This window comes from Chenopodium quinoa, unplaced genomic scaffold (assembly GCF_001683475.1).
Source record: "Chenopodium quinoa cultivar QQ74 unplaced genomic scaffold, ASM168347v1, whole genome shotgun sequence".
Lineage (NCBI taxonomy): Eukaryota > Viridiplantae > Streptophyta > Magnoliopsida > Caryophyllales > Amaranthaceae > Chenopodium > Chenopodium quinoa.
This window is the reverse complement of record NW_018745540.1, coordinates 577,934-597,998: the sequence shown is the minus strand read 5'-3', so window position 1 is coordinate 597,998 and position 20,065 is coordinate 577,934. Positions and strand designations below refer to the sequence as shown.

Sequence of the window (20,065 nt, the reverse complement as noted above, 5' to 3'; positions counted from 1 at the left end):
TTGTTTGCATCTTCACTTGATTAGTCATCATCCACTTCCATATCTTGTGTGTCTGCTTGCATTCCTGTGGTTGTAATGAAAATGGTGTTGAGGTAGTTCACAATATCACTTATGAGCTCCCTACTTACCTCCAGTATTTCTTCTAGAGTCTTTTCCCTGTCCTGTCTTGCCTTTTCCATGTGTGGTGGATTGAAGTTATTCCCACCTTGTTTCTTCAATATTTGAATCATGCATGACTGTAGAGTGATCCATGAATACTTGTTGAGTGTTGGATCAAATACCTCAAATGCCTCTGCCACTTTTTCAATTAGTTCATCCAAATCTTTTAGAAATGAATGATATTGGATTGACTGTATAACCTTGAATAGACTAAGATCCAACACATTAAGGTCTGGGGATTAGGCAGGTTGGTATATAAATTGGATGTTAAACCCATTTGCTTGAGTGGCTGCCAAAAATTCCTCATCTCTTGGTATTTGATGAGGTCTTGCACTGTCCCATTGTATGATTATGTTCTTTGACAACTGTGCTAGCCACTGTGCATGAATAGTTGGGATGATTTTGTTCAACAACATGTCCCTAGTAGCTTCTCTATTGATACTCTAAATTGCTTTGGTTTCCATTGTTCCTGCTTCTCTGTTCTTGCTTTTCTTTTTGGCCCTCTCATACTTAACAAAAGGAAAGAGACCATAATTTCCAGAGTGAATCATATTCCCTTCCTCATCATGAAGGGGTTTGCCTATCATTCCCATGAACATTGCTTTCAACTTGAACCTTTTTTATTGTTGTGCTCTGTATGGGGTTTCTTCATTTGGTGTTAGGTAAAAGGTCCTTGTCTCTGGGTTCAGATAGAACCACTTCTCATCAATGTGGATATAGTGTTGCATATCCACAAAAGTAGGGTCACCTTTACTTGGAACTGGGTTTACATGATTAAGCACCCACTTGAGTCTTGCTACTTTGTGATTATCACTTAATGTTGGGTGATTACTTGCTATGACTGCCCTGAGTCTCCCCTTATTCTTTAACCTATGTATTGTGACATGAGAAACCTTAAGTGCTGCACCATAGCTCCTATTTGTGGTCCTCTTATATAGAGGCACAGACATCAGCCACTCATCTTTGTATTCTTTGGGCTTGGGTCCTGTCTTGCCTAACTTCTTGCTCCTGACATCAACAACATTCCCCAGTTGAATCTATTTTTTAATTTCTTTCAACCATCTGCTTGTAGTTGATTTGTGAACAGAGTGTTTGATTGCCAATGAGGTCAGAAGGCCTCATGAAAGTGAGTCCCCTACCATATTAAGCAAGATATCATCAATAATTTGCCTCTTCTCTTGGATGTTAAGTTCCCTACTTTGTCTGCCATTGTTTTGAGCTTGAATCTCCTCATCTGCCTCTGAATTTGAGTCACCACTGTCACTTGCTTGATTGTTTTGCTAATCAGTTGCTTCATTTGAGTCTGACCTTGAATGTGAACTATTTGTGTACGCTGGCATTATTTCTGTGTCTTGCTCCATGAGCAGTTGGTTTATGTTGTAAAAATCTTCAGCAAAGAAGTCTGCCATGAGTCCGTTTTCTTTTGTTTGCGGATATGATGATATGTGATGAAGTGGGTGCTACTGGTTTTTTATTTTTCTTGGGAGCTTTCAATGGAGCCTAATTCAGTACATACAAATGATACTGCTATTAACTCAGCACTTAGGAATTATGAATAATTTTAATGATTGATGGTTTTTGTAATTTGCAAACAATGGATTTGTTGATGGTTTGTAATTAAACCATGGTAATCGTATTCCCACCCCCTCCCCCAAATCCCAAAAACTGTTGAAGATGGATTTGGGGTTTTAAACTCTGCTATCCCCTTTTTTATAAGGGCCTTTTGGTTTTCAAATTTGATGAGTTTGAAAATGTGTAAATTTTTAGCTACATTTAAATTTTCGTGAAAAGTTGGAGGGAATAAATTGAGGCAAAAAAATCAGCCTCTATAAAGGTGGCTCACTTAAAAAAGGAGGGAAAAATAAACCCCTCAAAAAGTTAGTCACATGTTCCCATAAAAAAATGGGTCCCCAAACTTTCCCACCTTTTTTTTAACCCATTTAATTACATACCCCTATCTTTAATTAACCCCCTTTCAATCTTTTGCCTAGGAGTCCGCAATCCTCATGTTTGTTGCGAGTAATATGTAACGGAGGGAGTATTTAATTTGCATGATTTCACGGAAGTAGGTTTGATTGTTGATCTGATTAGGGAAGTCATAAACAACTCGGGAGATATATTTGGTATTTTATAGGGCGTACCTTTCCTTGTGAACATGTAATTGATGGATCGGGGTAGAAATTTGTCTTGTATTGATTATGCTACGTGGTGATACTTAACTATAGATGTTTTATTATTTGATTTTCTTTCGCTAGTAGTATAATAACTCCTATTTTGATTGACTCAATTAGCTAGTTATAAGTCATAACAACCTGATATTAATACTACCTTCTCTATGCAATCGACCATGACTTACCCTACTACATATTAGGAGGATTAGTTAGGTTTTTATTTTTTTTTAGTTGTGCGACCGCATATCATACCTTATATGTGAAGTGGCCACACCATGTAGATAATGACTTTAACATAATAATAATTATTATTATTAATACGGATAATAATTAGAATTTTTATTATCCTTATTATTATCCATATTGACAATGAATATTATTATATTAATTATTGTTGTTAATAAAATTTATAGCAATTATGAATTACTCCCTTTGAGTTTAAATAAGTGAACGCTTTGACCTTTTGCACGATTCATCTAATTCTCTTTAACTAATGTTTATGATTTATATATAAGAATAAATATAGCCTTGTGAGTACTTGTTGAAATCATCTCAATAAATATTTTATTAATATTCAATTGTTATAATTTTACTTAATGATAATTAAAGATATTATCAGTAAAAGTTTTTCATTGGCATACATGCACAAGTGAAAAGTTTCAATTATTTAAACACGGTATATATCATTTATTTATTAATAATTAAGAATAAAATTTAGCTCACTTTAGGTCAGGCCAGTTCAATTTACAACATTAAATTTCAGTCCAAAAGCATACAACTTTGAGCATCTCCAATGGTTTACAAAAAGGACCTGCTTGCAAATTAAGTTAAATTATAAGCATGTAGCTTACCATTTAAGTGACAATATTGATGTAGTTACATCGAACAACACTGCTCAAACAAGCTACATTGTTTGATTTTCAAAGAAAAATTCATCCAATTATATTACAACATGTGTATGATTAAAACTACTTTATTTATATATTTATTTTTCCAAGCTACAATATTCTATTGTTTATCATTGGAGCACTTTGTAGCTTAATAATATGAAAGGAATGGTGTCCTTCGAACAAGTGTATTATTCGACAGAGGGTTCGGAATTAATTAGGAAAGCTAATTATTTAGTAAGTTCAAGTGATCGGAATGCCTAGTTGGAGGCCGTTTCCGATCAGTAATATTAATGTATAATTAATATTACAACATGCTCTTGACTGCACCCTTTGGGTCACACCCAATCGTGTAACTCTGAACAAATGGACGAATTAATCCGAAGGATTAAATAAGTCGATAGAGATTTTACGAACTCAAACGTCAGATACCGAGCTTAGAGCATCAAAGCCGAGCATCGAACGACGAGCCAATTCAAGCAATCAACGAGTCAAGAAATTAGTCAAATAACAAGTAAAATAATTGTACCCTTGCATTGGCCTAGCCATGCGAGGGCTAGGCTAATAAGGCTAGTAAGGGTGTTAACCTAGTGCGTGGCCGTGGCCGCAAGCCCAGCAACCGCATGTGCGGGTTGGCTGGGCGAGCAAGCCATAGCTTCATGTTAGTAAGGCTAGCATCAGCCTGCATAGGCCGCAATCCCCGCAAGTGAGGCTAGCAGCCAACAAGGCTTGCCGGGCCTTGCTAGCGGTAGTAGCGCCCAGCAGCCCGAAATATTGCGTGGCTTGCTGGTGCGGGGCTGCTGCTGCTGCGTGGGCCGGCTGGCAGGCCTAGGAGGGACCAAGCACTAGCAAGGTAGCCTTGGTGCCCAAGGCAGGCCGCCAGCTGGTGCGCCATTATTGGGGTCGGTTGGTGAGTGTGTTTGGCTTGGGGAGCAAGGAAGGTGCGGTCCTCCTCTTGTGGTCCTTACCTAACCTCCCTTACCTCTTGCTACTTGTTGTTTGCTAATTGATTTGTGTAATTTAATTTAATTTAGAATTAAATTAATTGCTTATTTTTCTCACTTATCATTTCTCTCACATGGAAAGATGATTGAGGTTTTTGGGAGCCTTTGCCTATATATACCAACCTAGAGAGTTAGGATTATTCACTTGAGTTGAACTCAATAAGGTATCTCCTAAAAGCGTGAGAAAGTCTTTAAGTTCGTAGTACTCTAGTTTCTTTTGGTCTAGCCTCATCTAAGCTACGAGGTAGGGAACCGTTCGGGTGCGTGGGTGTGCAAAGAAAGAGGATTTGCACTTGCGGGTCTAAAGCTTTCCGTGTTCGTGCTCGGGGTTTGTGAGAAGCACTCTTCAAGGGTAAGGAAGTATTTTCCTTACTTTCTCTCTCTCCTTCTTTGTATGTTTATGTGTTTATTGCTTTTATAATTGCATGTTAGGTTGTTTAGTTGTATTAATTATGCCTGCGATCCTTGCGGATTTTGTTTATCTCTTGAAACATGCCATGTATTGACCTTAGCATCGCAGAACTTGAAATGATCCTCTAACCAAATTTAAAAATTTCAAACCTTTGTTGAAACAAAAATCGCTGAGTCGGCCCCCATTGATCTTCAATATTAACGTTTTATGTTTATCAAATGGCCATTTGGTAAATAACTCGAATAGTAAATGGGCCACATCAACATCCAGCTGTAAACTACCCAACAAAGCACTAACACCGTTTCTCTTTTTCCGCCATTGAAGCTTCTCATGCTTTCCTCTTTCCTCTATTGATGCTTTCTTCCTTCCTCTATTGAAGCTTCTTATGAACCACGATGTCTATCACCATATATTCGGCGGCTTTGCCGCTAAATTAAACGAAAACCCTAGTAGAAAGTGGGAAAATAATGGGTATGGTTAACCCCAAAGGGAAGAGGACGTTTTCCCAAATTAAGCCCTATTTGCAAAGTATTTTGCAAAATAGATGCGTGGCAAAAGTATTTACCAAACTAAGTTTCAGTGATAAAACGCTGTCTCGGACATTGTTTTATAACCTGGATTTTTTTTAAAAAAAATTCAAAGTGTAAAAAAATTCAAAGTGTAAAACGCTGTTTGAGACAGCGTTTTACATGTTGACTTTTTTTTTTTAAAAAAATCGTAATTTATAATTTTAAAATAAAAAAAATTACACTAAAATCGCTGTCTGAGTCAGCGTTTTTAGTGCAAATATTTATTTTAATAAAATCAGAAATTAGGATAAGTATTTTTTTTTTTTTTTTTTAAGAAAGAAGAGATGGAGAGTGAAGCAGCTCCTTACATAGGAATGTTAATGGCGGAATTTTGCCAAGTTGGACTCATGATTATCAGCAAACAAGCTATGAATACTGGTATGACTACTTTCGTCTTCGTCTCCTACTCTAGTGCTATTGCGTCCCTCATCCTCCTTCCTTTCTCTCTCTTCCTTCACAGGTCTCCTTCCTTTTCTCTCTCTTCTTTCCAAATTTATTTTTTTTTAAATTATTAATTTCTAAGAAAAAAAGAAAAAAAAAACTTATCCTAAAAACGCTGACTCAAAAAAAAATCTGAAATTAATATTTTAAAAAAAAAAAAAAATTATACTAAAAATTACAAATTTTTGTTTTAAAAAAAAGTCAACATGTAAAACGCTGTCTAAGACAGCGTTTTACACTTTGAATATTTTTTTTAAAAAATCCAGGTTATAAAACGCTATCCGAGACAGCGTTTTACCCTAAAAGCTTAGTTTGGTAGATAGTTTTGCCACGCATCCATTTTGCAAAATACTTTGCAAATAAGACTTAGTTCGGAAAAACAGGTATCATCCTCCTCCATTGATGCTGCTCGTGAGCTTCAATTTTGCCATTGAAGTGGTTGATTTCGCCATTAAGGTTCTTCAAATATTTGTCCACCATTAGCGGCAGTGTTCAAGAAAGTTAACTTCTTTTTATCAGTGAAAGTACAAACTTACCCATACTTAAATGTATAAAGTGACAATTATACCTTTAGATAAACATTTTAAGTTTATCAATTTGATGAACTTGTATTTTCTCACAATAGTTAAGATCAATACAAGTGAGTAAAGACGTACACATGTTTTATGTATACTTCCTCTCTCTTTTTCTCAATCTTTCCTCGGATGTCTTGTAAGAAGACTCAAAAAAATAAAGAAAGTAAGAAAAGAGTGTGTTATCCTGTGTATGAGTATATGTATTTTATGAGCGTTGAAAAATGAAAATGAAAATAATTTAAATGCGACGATTTCAATGCGGTATTCTCGCAATCTCCCCCTATCATCATCACCTTCTTCTCACTTTCTCTCTCTTCTTTCTCTCTCTAGAGAGAACCCGTAGGCGATGGCGATGCTGATGCTAGCTACCTCCATTGTCGTCTTCATCTTCATTATGCTTTTTCTCCTCATCCTTCTTATCCTCCTTGCTTGTAAACCATGGCGATTCTTCTCTCGCTCTTTTCGTCATCAATTACCTTCGCCTTCTAAGGTCAGTTTCTCCTCTCTTCTCCTCTTTTGATTTGATTTCAATTCGGTTTTTTAGGATTCTTTTCGAAATGATTGATTTTGATTTTTCTGGTTTTTGCTTGATTTTGATGTTGCATTAGGTTAGGGTGATCGTGTTCAGTTGATTTTAGATGATGATGATGAGGTTTTGATTTTGTTGTTGTTTGTTTTTGGGTGATTGCTCATGATTTTTGGTGATTTTCGAAATTTTTTGAGTGATTTTTATGTGTGTGGAAATGGGTTTAGAGCTGTGACATGATTCATGAATCTGGAGGGAGGGGATTGGATAATCATGTTCGAGTTTTCGGACGTGTCGTTGTAACATGTTAGCATTGCTCGATTTTCGAGTGTGAGCTTAGGTGTTGATTTTATGGATGTAACAGTGTCACAAAGAAGATTAGTTTTTTTAGGATCATATGAACTAATTGATTTGAAGAGGATTGCTTAGGTGGTTTCCTGAATTTCCTTATGTATTAGTAGTGATTTGTTTCTTCTTGCTGTCGCTGAGTATGATGTGATTGAGTTACTGTTATATGACTGAAGTATACTTGGCGTTAGCACCCGGCTGTCCTCAATATTGATTTACTCTCCATTTTTTTCTTGCAGTTTTACTCTATATAAAATTAGATCATTATGGTAATATTAGATGCGTCATTATTCGTTGTTATCAGTCTTTGATTACCTTTATGTGCACCATAAGTTTGAGCTCGTTTAGTGGAAACAATTGTAATTATTCAGTAATCGGTGAGCATTGCTAGCATTATGGATAAGTTGATTCTAGACTTTTAGGCCATAGGTTTTCGTGTTAGCAGAACGACTTCTAGAGTTCATTTACACTTTCACACTGCCTGTTTCTTAATTACTGAGCTGATTACTTGTTCTGATTGGGCATTATTATCTAGGTATTAATCTTAAAGCTAGATGTATATGGTAATAGAGTGCACCTATAAGGTAAATAGTTGTGATATTGTTTAGGGTTAGCGGCGTGATTAATTGAGCTCCCTTTCGTCCTTCAATACCTTTTTTAGGCTAGAAATTAAAATAATCTGCATAATGTCACCATTTCTGTCTCTTAGATAAAAAAATTTGTTGGAAATGTCATTCTTGTCTTCAATTTTCTAGTCCGAAGAGACAAGTATTGGGTATGGTACTATGGCTTGATTGACATTTTCAAATGGTTAAATGGAGAAACTATTGATTTTTTTTTTTTCCTTTTAATCTATGATGACTAGCATTTGTTATGGAAGATATAGAATCCTCTGAAACTCAATGCTTTAAAGAAAGATTGAAGTCTTTATAATTTGCTCTTGGTACAAAAGAACTAGAATTATTGCAGGGATGTCAAACGAGCAGTATGAAAACACCAATATTATTGTCATTTTTATGTCAATGATTGATATATGAAAACTATGCCTTATATGTATAATGTATGCCTCCTAGATACCTTTGATTGTTGGTTTTCCTAACATGGAGCCTGCTAGATATTAAGGAAATGATACTTGAAATAGATTCGTTAATTGTTAGTGCTACATTAATTATCTAAAAAGTAGCACCATATTATCTCATCCACACTTATTGTTAATTAATTATGTACATTATTTATCTATTTGGTCTTTTTTTATTTGGATAGCCTTCCTTTCCTTAACATTCTGAACTCCCTGATAGCTCTTTTTTATTTTAATATTATTTTACTGAGTAAAGAAACATCACAAATATTGTGATTAAATTTTTCAAACCTGAATAAGTTTGGAATGATTTATTTTTTTCAAATTTACTGAACACAAAAATGAAGCTAAATTTTTGAACAAAATAGGCTTGATAAAACCTTGTACTCTAATTTAGCTTCAAGCCTCCATGTTTGTTAAACCCACCCATACCTGTGCTGCATAGCTATTGCTTATTACTAATGACAGATATCATATTTATCCAGTTTAATTTGGTTTTTGATCGTTGTTATTGTTGACTTTTACATTTTTTTTTTTTTGGTATCGTGCATAGGTTGATGAAGAGAGGCCTTTGGTGCAAGAAGATTCTGATCAGCTCCCAAGCCCAAGAAATGAACCATTGAATTTTCACACCTCAGAGGGTTCACATTTGCAAACTGAAGGGAATTATAGCTCACCTGGGTCACATAGCCTTACTTACAAACAGAGGCTTCCTCCTCCCGTACCTCACTTGACACAAGGCATGCTACTTTTCTTTGTCATCCTGTCAAATAACTCTTTTTGCTTTGGGATATTTAATAGTAATGCTACAGAAGATTAGAAGCTGATTGCTTTCCTCTTCATCTTCAAACATTTAATTTTTATTTGTCGATTTGAGTATTATGTTGACGTACAGGTTTTTGCTTGATGTAAAGTCATGTTTCTATCAGCCTGCAAATTTTCATTTTTCTTGAATTTGAAGTACATTTTGTTGGTGCACATCTTTCTATTGGTTGATTGAGTAAAATTTATAGTCTTGGTGCACGTCTGCATTTGAAGCATTTGAAACTTGGAAGGTATATAAGAGGATATCTATCGATGGTTTTTTCCTTACACAGGTTAAATGATAGCAATCATCTAATTAAAACTTTTTCTTTTGGTATTAGTATCTTTCTCTAAAATTTTCAGTTTGATATGTCATGTTAGGGACACCTGTGATGCTTAAAGTATTACTCATTTGAAATTGACCAGTAATCTGGGATCCTAAAGTATCACTCATATTAATATATTATGTATTGATCTAGATAGATCACCTAGATGGTTAGCATCTACCCTTCATGAGAATGTTTCTTTTGAATCAAAAATTGTGATAGAGCTTTTGCATTTATTTGCAAACCTTTTTGCTTCTTATTTAATTACGTACCTCAATTTACTAGAGCTAATACGAACTTTCCCATCTTCCAGGTGGTAGTTTAGTGTTAGACATAGGTGATCAGGCAGAAGACCTTGTAGTTGGTCAAACGTTAAGGCGCCCCTTGCTGACTAGCCATAATCCTGAAGAGCAGAAATGCAATGTAAAGGAAGGCCCAAATCATGACTCGAGGTTTAAGCCAGAAGATGTCAAGTTGCATAGTTTTACCAGAGATCAAGGTACTTAGTTCCTTGTACCAGTTATACATGTGTAGGAAGACTAGGAACTATTAGAAAAGAATTATATTTTATTGAAGCTGTAATGCATATCATTATATCTTCCTGTTAGTGGTGCAGGAAGCTGCCTCTCGCTTGAAGTTATCACTGGCCCTGCATGTGGGCTTCGGTGTTCAGTATGGTCTACTGACGCATCTAAGCTTCCACTAACTCTCGGAAGGGTCCCGCCAAGTGATGTGCTGCTGAAGGATTCAGAGGTTTCTGGAAAGCATGCTATGATAAACTGGAATTCTAATGTAATTTTCTTTCCTTTTATAAGAGTAGGACATTACTACCCCTCCATTTGCACTGCTTTTATTTAGGGTAAATTATTGTTGGCTTGTTCTTACAGAAATTGAAATGGGAGCTAGTGGACTTGGGTAGTCTTAATGGAACTCTTCTAAATACAAAGGCTGTACATCATCCTGATTTTGGAAGCAGAACTTGGGGTGAGCCAAAGGAGCTTGTTGGTGGCGATGTAATCACTCTTGGTACCACTTCCCAGATAAGTGTGAGTTCTACAGTTGTGATATGGTAATCATGTCTTTGGTAAATACATCAAAACCGTAGCAATAGCTATTTTGTTGGACTTTTGTTGGTTGACTATTCAAGTCCTTGTATGTGACATTGTGCATGCTTCATAATCTTATATGAAGGTGGCAGATTGTAAAGAAAAAGGAAAACAAGATAAAACCAACATCCATGAGCATAATGCTTTTCATGTAATGAAGTAAAATTGCGATTAAATTTCGTAACGTTTATAGTCTATTGAAATGAGTTATTGGTTTGTGAATGGCTAAGTTCGATTTTTCTAGTTTTGTTAGCATTGTCGTTTTAAAGGTTGTCAACAGTACGAAACAAACAGAAGCTACTTCACCAATTATACTCTTGTTGCTTGTGGTACGGAGTATATAACTTTATAAGTGCAATCCATAGAAGCCTTTGGACAAGCTAAATAAAAATAACGTCCCCAAAACAGCTTTTTTCTTAAGTGGCCCTGTGACTTGGTTGCTCTTGCTTCCCTGCTTTTTGAGAGTTATTATATCCAATTGGCACTCCATGTTTTCATATATTTTCTGTTGCTTTTAATTATGCTCCATCACTATGTCTGTATATCTCTTATTTATTTATTTATTTATTTATTTGCTTCTCTTAAAATGCACTTGGAGGTATCTTATTGTGCTTTTTTGCTATATATATTTAGTAGATCTCACTTATAGAATTGAGGCTTTGATTGATTGATTGATTTAGTAGATCTCAAGTCTTGTTAGCATTGTGGGCATGCTTAGCTATTTGTCTATTATTTGGAGTGATGTAAGCAATATGCCATTTACGTCCGCTGAAAATCACTTGCTCTATACATACCCCTTTGTGTTTTTTTGATAAGCTGCTGAATTTTGAAGTTGCTTTAAAGCATGAAATCTGTTTTTGATGGGAAAATTACGAATTGATGGCACCTTTTTAAAGTCTCTAGTGTCTTGTTCCTTGTGGCAGGTGCAAATTACACCCCTAACTCAATCAGAGAACCCGGTTGGAGTAGGTATTGCATCAGACCCCATGTCTACCCGTCGTGGAGGAAAACGACTTCCAATGGAAGATGTCTGCTATTATCAATGGCCACTTCCTGGGGCAGAACAGGTGCATAAATATTGCTGGTCATGGTCATATGACTCATTTCTACTCTGAGTTTTTACAATCAATGTAATCAGACATATTTTTTTTTGTTTTATACAGTTTGGACTTTTTGGTATATGTGATGGACATGGTGGAGCAGCTGCAGCTCAGTCAGCAAGCAAGTTAGTACATTTGGCTTTCATTTAAAGTTTTTCTTTATTATCTGGGAGCTGGATTGAAATGATTGGTAAGGTCTATTGTACAATCATGTATGAGGATCATATTGAACATGGTCAATTATTTGGAATTCTTAACCATCAGCCACAGAAGCTACTTAAAATTACTATTAGACTGTTTGGTAAGCTAGCTGAAGATGTTAAGTTGGCAGGAATCGGTAATTGAAATTTAAATATTCGTTGATAGCGTGTATTTGGTAAAATTGGCTGGAAGCTGAGAAGGCTGTTAAATGCTGAAAAGTTGGTTTAAAAGGGGGATAAATCATAATTGTTATAGAGTTACTGATTTTGAGAATTTACTTACATTACCTGTAGTGATTATCTAGCTAAAAATGGGGTGAAATGAGCTGAATTTAATGTGCTATGCTGTTATGTAAATTGATAAGCTAGTTGAAGTGCTTTTTAAATTTAGCTGAAAAGTAAAATTAGCTAGTTAGTGTACTTGTTTTGCATAGTTGAAATACTAAGGTTACTAAAACGATTAGTTGGAAGGAAATTAGCTACCTGAAATGTTTGCAAGCTTGACTAAATATGATATGTTTAGCTGAAATTGGTAGTTAAATGAATTGTTAAGTTGATTTAGCTCCTTTACTTGGCAAGCACTAAAGCTGCTTCATTTGGCCCGCACTTGAGCTGCTTCATTTAGAATGCATTTGAGCTGCTTCATTTAGCATGCACTTTAGCTGCTTTGTTTGACATGCGCTTGAACTGCTTTGTTTGACATGCACTTGAACTGCTTTGTATGGCATGCACTTATAATGTCACCCAGTGACCTAATTACTAGTTTTAGCTTCTTTTTTTTTTTTTTTTTTTTTTTTCCCTCTTAATATTTTTTTTTTTTTTTTGTTGTTTTTATTTATTTATATATTTTTTAAATTCAATCAAGTCCTGTTTGTCAAGCTATCTTAAATTTAAGCTAGATGAATTTGCAAGTTAATTTAGCTGCTGTGTTTGGCAAGGACTTAAGCTGCTTCGTTTGACATGCTCTTGAGCTGCATTGTTTGGCGTGCACTTGAGCTGCTTTCTTTGGAATGGACTTGAGCTGCTTTATTTGGCATGCACTTATCTTGTCACCAAGTGACCTAATTACTAGTTTTGGCTAATTTATCAATTTTAGTCCTGTTTGTCAAGCATCTCAGCTGTATTAAATTTTAGTTAATTTAATAATACAAGTAATTTCACCCCTTTTCAAACCAGCTATACATTTTATTTTGTGATTATAGTACTTCCTCCGTTATGCTATAATTGCACCACTTACCTTTATACCCTTACTTGAATGAAGGAAGTATTAGTTTATTTTCTGTAACTTACAAATCAATCCAGCTTAAATTACCCAATACAAACTTACTTATTAACACTTGTTTCTTCAGTTTATGCTTACAATCACATGGACAATTTTGTATTTTTTTTCCCTTTCGTTCTCTTCCTTTTTCCCACTACCAAAAATATTGTGCCCTCCTCCCATGGTGCAATATTACTTGAACGGAGGAAGTATTATTTTTTTTATAATCAGCTAATTTTTCAGCTTGGGACACCTTTAGTTTCTCTAACTTTTCTGCTTTCAACTATATTGTAAGGGTTTTTACTTTTTTGAGGAAAATACAAACACAATCACACAAACAATTCAGGTGTTTAAATGCTAATATTAAACAAAATCTTGAATTACAAGAGTTGTTACCTCACTAATAACTCTTAAACTTGGTTACAGACTAATCCTCACGTAGCAAAACATTTGGTTATCTTCACAAGTGCAAGAGATGATAACACTTCGCTCTTCACATTAGCTGCTCATAGCTCTTGCAGTCTTGCTTCCTTTTCCATAATTACCTCAGTTACAAACTTAGCTACTTTTAGCAATCTTCTATTTGTGTTTCTTCCTCTTACCTTTTTCTATACAAAGCTTACTCACCTTATCTTTCCATAATCTTCGTAATGAACTTTGTATATAGGCCTACAATTGATACATAAATAACATAGTAATCTCTTAAAGGGAACTTTGGGAAATTCACACAACATTAACTTCCCATCATTTGCCATCTAGTGTACTTGGGCATTCACTCAAGATTTATTAAGCTTCCCAAACTTTGTCCCCAAGTAAAGAGACAAGCCTTCATTAACTTTTCCTCGCATATCCAGACTTCCAAACAGACTATACAAACAGACTATACAGCCTAGGCAAAAGCCTCAAAACAGTGTGGTAGCCTCGCTGCTTAAACCACCCACCAGACTCTGCTCTAGTTTCTTTCTTGCTTTTTCTTTGTGGTCGTGCTCACTTCTGAACTTTAAGCTAGTTTTTCCCAACTCACTTCTGGCATTTCAGCCATCTTCTTTTGAACTTTTAACTACCGCTTCAGGTTGATTTTGGTTAAATTTTCAATTTTTGCCATTTGACTGAGGTCTGCTAAACACACTCACACAAACACACTAGTTTTTCTCTAATTATATGTGTTAGTATTCTTTGAGGGGGTAGCTATTATTTCTTCTGTAATTCATAATTTGGTTTCAGATCAGATAACCGGATACAAAAATTGATATAAATTCGATATGTGTATATGATATGAAAACGTATGATATACAATATCTGAAATTTTGGAGTGAATATTGATGGATATCAGATAATCCTGCCTTTGCTTTGGTGTGACAATTAGTTTTTTCAATGACTAATCAAATACTTTAGTCAATGAGTAATTAGCACACATTAACCAACTTAAAACTTGAAAAACAAACGAGTACTCTAAACATTTAAGACATAACATATCTTTCTTAAATATAGTTCAGCTTATGTAAAATTACTCTAATGCAGTACTACTACTCTTGCTAAAATAAACTGAGCTTTAACTAAGATAGGATAGACCTAACTCAGATTACAAACACATGCGTAGCTACTATGCCTCTTTTATCTTTCAGTCTTGTTAAACATAATGCCTGGTTGTGTTGATTGATCTCTCATGAAATTAGATCTTGGAAAGTTCCCAAAACCAAATCAGAGTTATTTTTTATTGTAAATATTTAAATATAATTTTTAATCAATTAAATCAAGCCTGTATTATTGGTGATGATGATATTTGACATGTGTGAAACTGTTGTCATCTGCCTATGCATGCTGATTAAGAAATTTACAACTTTGTATGGGACAACTACTTCAGTATTAGCGTCTTTTAATGCAATGTATTATGCTTCTACCCATGCTTTTATGGATTTTTTTGTTTTTTGTTTTTTTAATTATTGTATTTTACTATTTGTTTTCTAGAATACTTCCTGAGACGATAGCAACAATTTTATTGGACTCATTAAGAAGGGAGAAGATTTTCTCACGACAAGATGCATCAGATGTCCTGAGGGAAGCAATTTTTCAAACGGAAGCTTGTTTAAATCACTATTATGAGGTTCTATTCTGTGCCATTTCTTCAACATGGATATGAACTATTTTCAGGCATCAAATTTTTGAACGGGTTTATTTTACATGCTTGCAGACACACTGTCTCCGTCTACTAATTTTTGTTCCATTAAGTTTTTTCTATAAAAATAAAATCTATATAAGCATTGAGAGGACAATCTGATAATCTAATATAATTCTGGACATAAAGAAGCTGTAGATTCTAGATATTTTTTGTGGATGACTGTATCCACTAGTTATCTTGGAAATGTTTTGTATAGCATCTAATATATTAAATGACTAGGCACTTGTGAAATTCCACCTTATGCAAGTTTATTTTTCTTATGACTAGCTAATTATATCAAACTTACCATACACTTTACACAATGTGACTTTTAAGGCCTGAACTACTTCCTTGACCTTAGTGTGGTTTTGTGCAAATTCTAAAGTATGCATTTTAAGCCTTCCACACTTATCATGGCTTGAAATATTGATGTTATGACTTTTATATCCTATCCAACAGATCTGTGACTCATTAGTGGTTTCTTTTATCTGTCTCCAATTTATGGGTTTTCAGTGCTCATAACTGTAGTTCTTTCAGGGTTGTACTGCAACGGTGCTTCTGGTTTGGGGTGATGGTTATGACAGTTTCTTTGCTCAATGTGCCAATGTTGGAGACTCAGCCTGCGTCATGAAGTATGTCCTTATGCTATATTTTTATGGTGCTTGGCTTTGATATCATCTGTATTTGCCTTCACATGGCTGCGCACCTTCCACCCCCCCGGCCCCCCAAAACAACACACACACACACACATATGAAGTATGTGCTTATGCAGTTTCATTATGGTGCTTAGCTTTGGTCACGTCGATAACAGCCATTATAAGTTTGGTTTTCAACCTTGTCAAACTCAGCTAACAAAGTAATGCATCACTTTACCTCTGTTTTTTTTGGTTTGCAAAGTCATGCTTGGCGTTGTGTTTTATCATATGGTGAAAAGGTTACATGTATACTGAAAAGTATTGAGTTTACTCTTCTGCTTCTTTTAGAGGTAAATTTACCCAAAAGAAAAAAATCTGTGCCATTTGAATTTTTATGAAATTATTATTTGGTGCTTAGCTTTGATAATTGATACTATCTGTAATTGTCTTTATATTGATAACAGCCTTCATTAGTTTGCTTGCTTTTTAACCTTGTCAAACTCAGCTTGCAAAGTAATGCATCCCTTTACCTCTGTTTTTGATTTACAAAGTCATACTAGGCATTGAAAGTTATCATGTGGTGAAAAAATACATGTAAACTGAAAAAAATATGGAGTTTACTCACTCATGTAGTGTTAAGATATTGTGCCTATTTAATATTAATTTCTAATGCACCAAATTAAGCCTCGGCTAAAATTTTGGGATTTATAATTATGGTTATTTTTCTCAGCTATGCTTGAATATGGTTTTTTTAATTTTTTTTTTATTAGTTTAATTGTTTTGTTCTCAATCCTTTGGCAGCATTGATGGGAGACAGATCAAGATGACTGAAGACCATAGGATATCCAGCTACTCTGAGAGGCAACGTATCAGTGAATCAGGAAATCCATTAAAGGATGGGGACACACGCCTGTGTGGTAAACAAAATATTATGTTGTCCGTCATCTTTACAGCCTATTGTTTGCTGACTTATATTCATTTTGCTGACCACCACATAAACTAAAATTAAATGTATCTTTTTGTTGAAATCCATATCATTTAATTTTATAACATCTTATTTGCCAATTTTCAGGTCTTAATCTTGGGAGAATGCTTGGTGACAAATTTTTGAAGGAGCAGGATGCTCGATTTAGTTCAGAGCCATATATAAGCCAAGTTGTCCGTGTTGGTCAAGCAAGTGAAGCCTTTGCAGTGCTGGCAAGGTAACGTTACCATCTGCCACACTTGATCAGGAGCTTTTCCTTTTGCAAATTCAGCATGTACCACTGTTGCAATATAAAGTCAATAGTCCCAAAACTCCCTATCATTATACTTCGTACTAAAAACTGTTGAATTTGCTAAACTGTCTGAAGTGAATACAAGAGATATGATGGAACCGTTTGCAAATTATATGGATATGCAAATGGGCCAAATTTTTTTGTTGTTCCACCCGGTTCACCCTTTGGGCTAATCCGGATTCGGGTATAGCTCTGGGCGGTTAGGTTTCAGTCCCCTCCCAATTGTTGTTGTGGGGGGGATCGAATACCTGGTCCTCCCTACCAAGTGCAGTCCCTGCAAATGCAAATGGGCCAAATGACTACTGCACTTACCGTCTTATTTGCAAATACATAATTGATGATCTCTGTTGCCTGTGGGAAAGTCTTTTCATTTAGCTATGTTGTATCACTTGTGAAAGAAATGTGTTAGAATAATTCATGCATTTGCAGGTGCCCTTAAATTCGTAGACCTTGTAACTCCTAACCTTAAATTTTGGATATCTCACCATATTCTTTTGTTATACAGTGACGGTTTGTGGGATGTCATCAGTGCAAAGAAGGCTAGTCAGTTTGTTCTTCAGGTAGTATATTGTTCATGAGTATCATGACTACTAATTTTCTTGACTATGAGACCATAAGATAATATAACTAAAAAAAAAAACCTTAATCTATCATGACCTTGAAATTTTTCGTTGGACACAGGCAAAGGAGAGATACTCCAGCGATAGGAAGGGCTCTGCACAGAAGATAGCTAACTTTTTATTAAATGAGGCTAGAAAATTGCGTACAAAGGATAACACCTCCATAGTTTATGTAGATTTTGACACTGCTTTGAGAACCTTGTGTAAATATGAGCCATGATATGTAATATTTAAGGGTTTGGTAGATAATCATCTACTAATATTCAGAAGAAGTTAATTGATTCCTGGATGGTCATCATCTGTGATAAACGCAACAGTGTTTCTTCAATCTCTGGACATTGGTTGCAGATCCATCAAACTGCTGAGATTTGAAGTCAGCATTTCCTGCACAGAATCTGTCTAATGCATGCCAATAATATATGGCAACTGATGCAGGCTAGCAAGTCATGCTTGGAATGCTTACATTTCCGTGATTCATTCCTCTCCCAGTTCAAATGTAAATTTCCTGGAAGAAGTTGCTCGCTTCATCATATTAAGCTATATGGGTTTTCATGGTGGAAAATCAGAGGCAGATAAGGCCTTTTCTTCTGCAAATGGTCCGTCACTGGCCTGCCTAACAGCTCCATGCCTGCCTGAATGTATGAAGATGGGAAAATAGTTGCTTATGGCTAGTCATGAGTTGCTTGGTATATACCTTATAACTGCAATTTAACAGTTTTATTTATTATAAATTAATGTTCTGTAGATTTCCATAGGAAACAATTCTTCAATTGTCGACAATGTGGTATACTCGCCTACTCGGTCGCTGTTACGCTGTATATGTACTGTGCATAAATAAGCCTTTAACTGGCATGATGCAGCAAAATTGGATAAACTGATTTTTAGATAGAGCCTAATGTAAATTTGGTTGATATTTTGCTACTGATTCCCTGTACCATAGATTTTGGCCTTGAGAATCAGTACATTATTTTGTTTCACTATTATAACTCATGGAATCATTTGAATGTAGGAGTACAAGATTTTAATGTATGATGAACCTTGAAATCGAAAGTGTAAATGCACTCCGTAATACATCTTCTGCGTTTAATCTATGATTGAAATTATTGGTTTTTTTTGCTTTTTGCTTTTTTCTTTTCCCTTTTCGTAAATACTAGCTCGGATAACAAACTCACAACGTAATCGAATCGTGATGAAGGAGAATCAATAACTCGATTGGATTAGCTTGGCTTTGCAAATCCAAATCAGAGGTGTTGGATCCAGACTTCCTGTAGTGTAGCAAACTCTTGAAATGCTATTACCGTGGGAGCCACTTCACCAAGGATGTTAAAAAAATGAAAACTTCTTTGTAATTTGTGTTAATGTAAAATGTATTAAAATTTACTAATATATTTTTAGTTTTACGGAGCATCTTATTTTTGCAAAAAATAGAAATGAAGAAGAAAATACAAAATTTAATAGATGTAAACAATAAAATAAAAAAATAAAAAAGACATACAAAGCATAATCTAAAAGACATACGAAGTATAATCTAAAAGTATTATGTTGGATTGTAATATATATTACCAAGGTTGTTAGGATCGGGATCCTACCTTGAATCGATGAGGGGTGGTGGGAGGGTGGGATCAAATCGATAAAATCGGATCGTAGGCTCGTAAGATCCTACATAATAACGAATAATATTATATATTTGCTATAAATTGACTTAAAAGCATTTCTTCTGAAGGGTTTCAATGCTAAAAGACATTGGTTTGCTTAAGAAAGGTCGATCTTCATTTAGCTTTGTCTGTATGGTAGTTAGAAGATTCATAATACAAGTTTAAATTGGTAAATTATGTGCAAATTTTTCAAATGAGACCTTAACTATGACAATTACAAGTTGTCAATTGATAAAATCATATTAATGTCTAGGATTCGCTAATTTATTAGCCATAATTATTGAATACATTAAATTTAGGTGCATATTGAAAGGAATGGTGTCCTTCGAACAAGTGTATTATTCCGATAGAGGGTTCGGAACTAATTAGGAAAGCTAATTACTCAGTGAGGTCAAGTGATCGAAATGCTTAAGCTAGAGGCCGCTTCCGATCAGTAATATTAATGTATAATTAATATTACAATTTGCTCTTGACTGAACCCTTCGGGTCACACCCAATCGTGTAACTGAACCAAGGCGACGAATTAATCCGGAGGATTAACTAAGTCGATAGAGATTTTACGAACTCAAACGTCAGATTCTGGGCATAGAGTGTCGAACCCAAACGTTGCAAATCGAGACGACTCTAAGAGTCAACAAGACGAGAAAATAATCAAATAACATATCGTGCTAAAAATATCACGAGGCCTAGTCATCGAAGGCAAGAGACTAGGACCGCAAGCACTAGGCCACCGTGCCATAGCAGCCATCGCAA

At 35.2% G+C, this 20,065-nt stretch overlaps 1 protein-coding gene across 1 annotated transcript; it reads left to right on the top strand.

The window, feature by feature from the left end:
- Positions 1–6,369: 6,369 nt before the first annotated feature.
- Positions 6,370–18,728, top strand: LOC110716018 (protein phosphatase 2C 70-like). Its single transcript, XM_021894651.1, has 13 exons — positions 6,370–6,708; positions 8,724–8,910; positions 9,614–9,799; positions 9,917–10,092; positions 10,188–10,346; positions 11,330–11,473; positions 11,570–11,631; positions 14,936–15,071; positions 15,663–15,757; positions 16,562–16,677; positions 16,833–16,962; positions 17,543–17,597; positions 17,719–18,728. Exons 1-13 carry the CDS (start codon positions 6,565–6,567, stop codon positions 17,875–17,877), a joined length of 1,749 nt encoding a protein of 582 aa, XP_021750343.1. The 5' UTR covers positions 6,370–6,564; the 3' UTR covers positions 17,878–18,728.
- Positions 18,729–20,065: the final 1,337 nt, after the last annotated feature.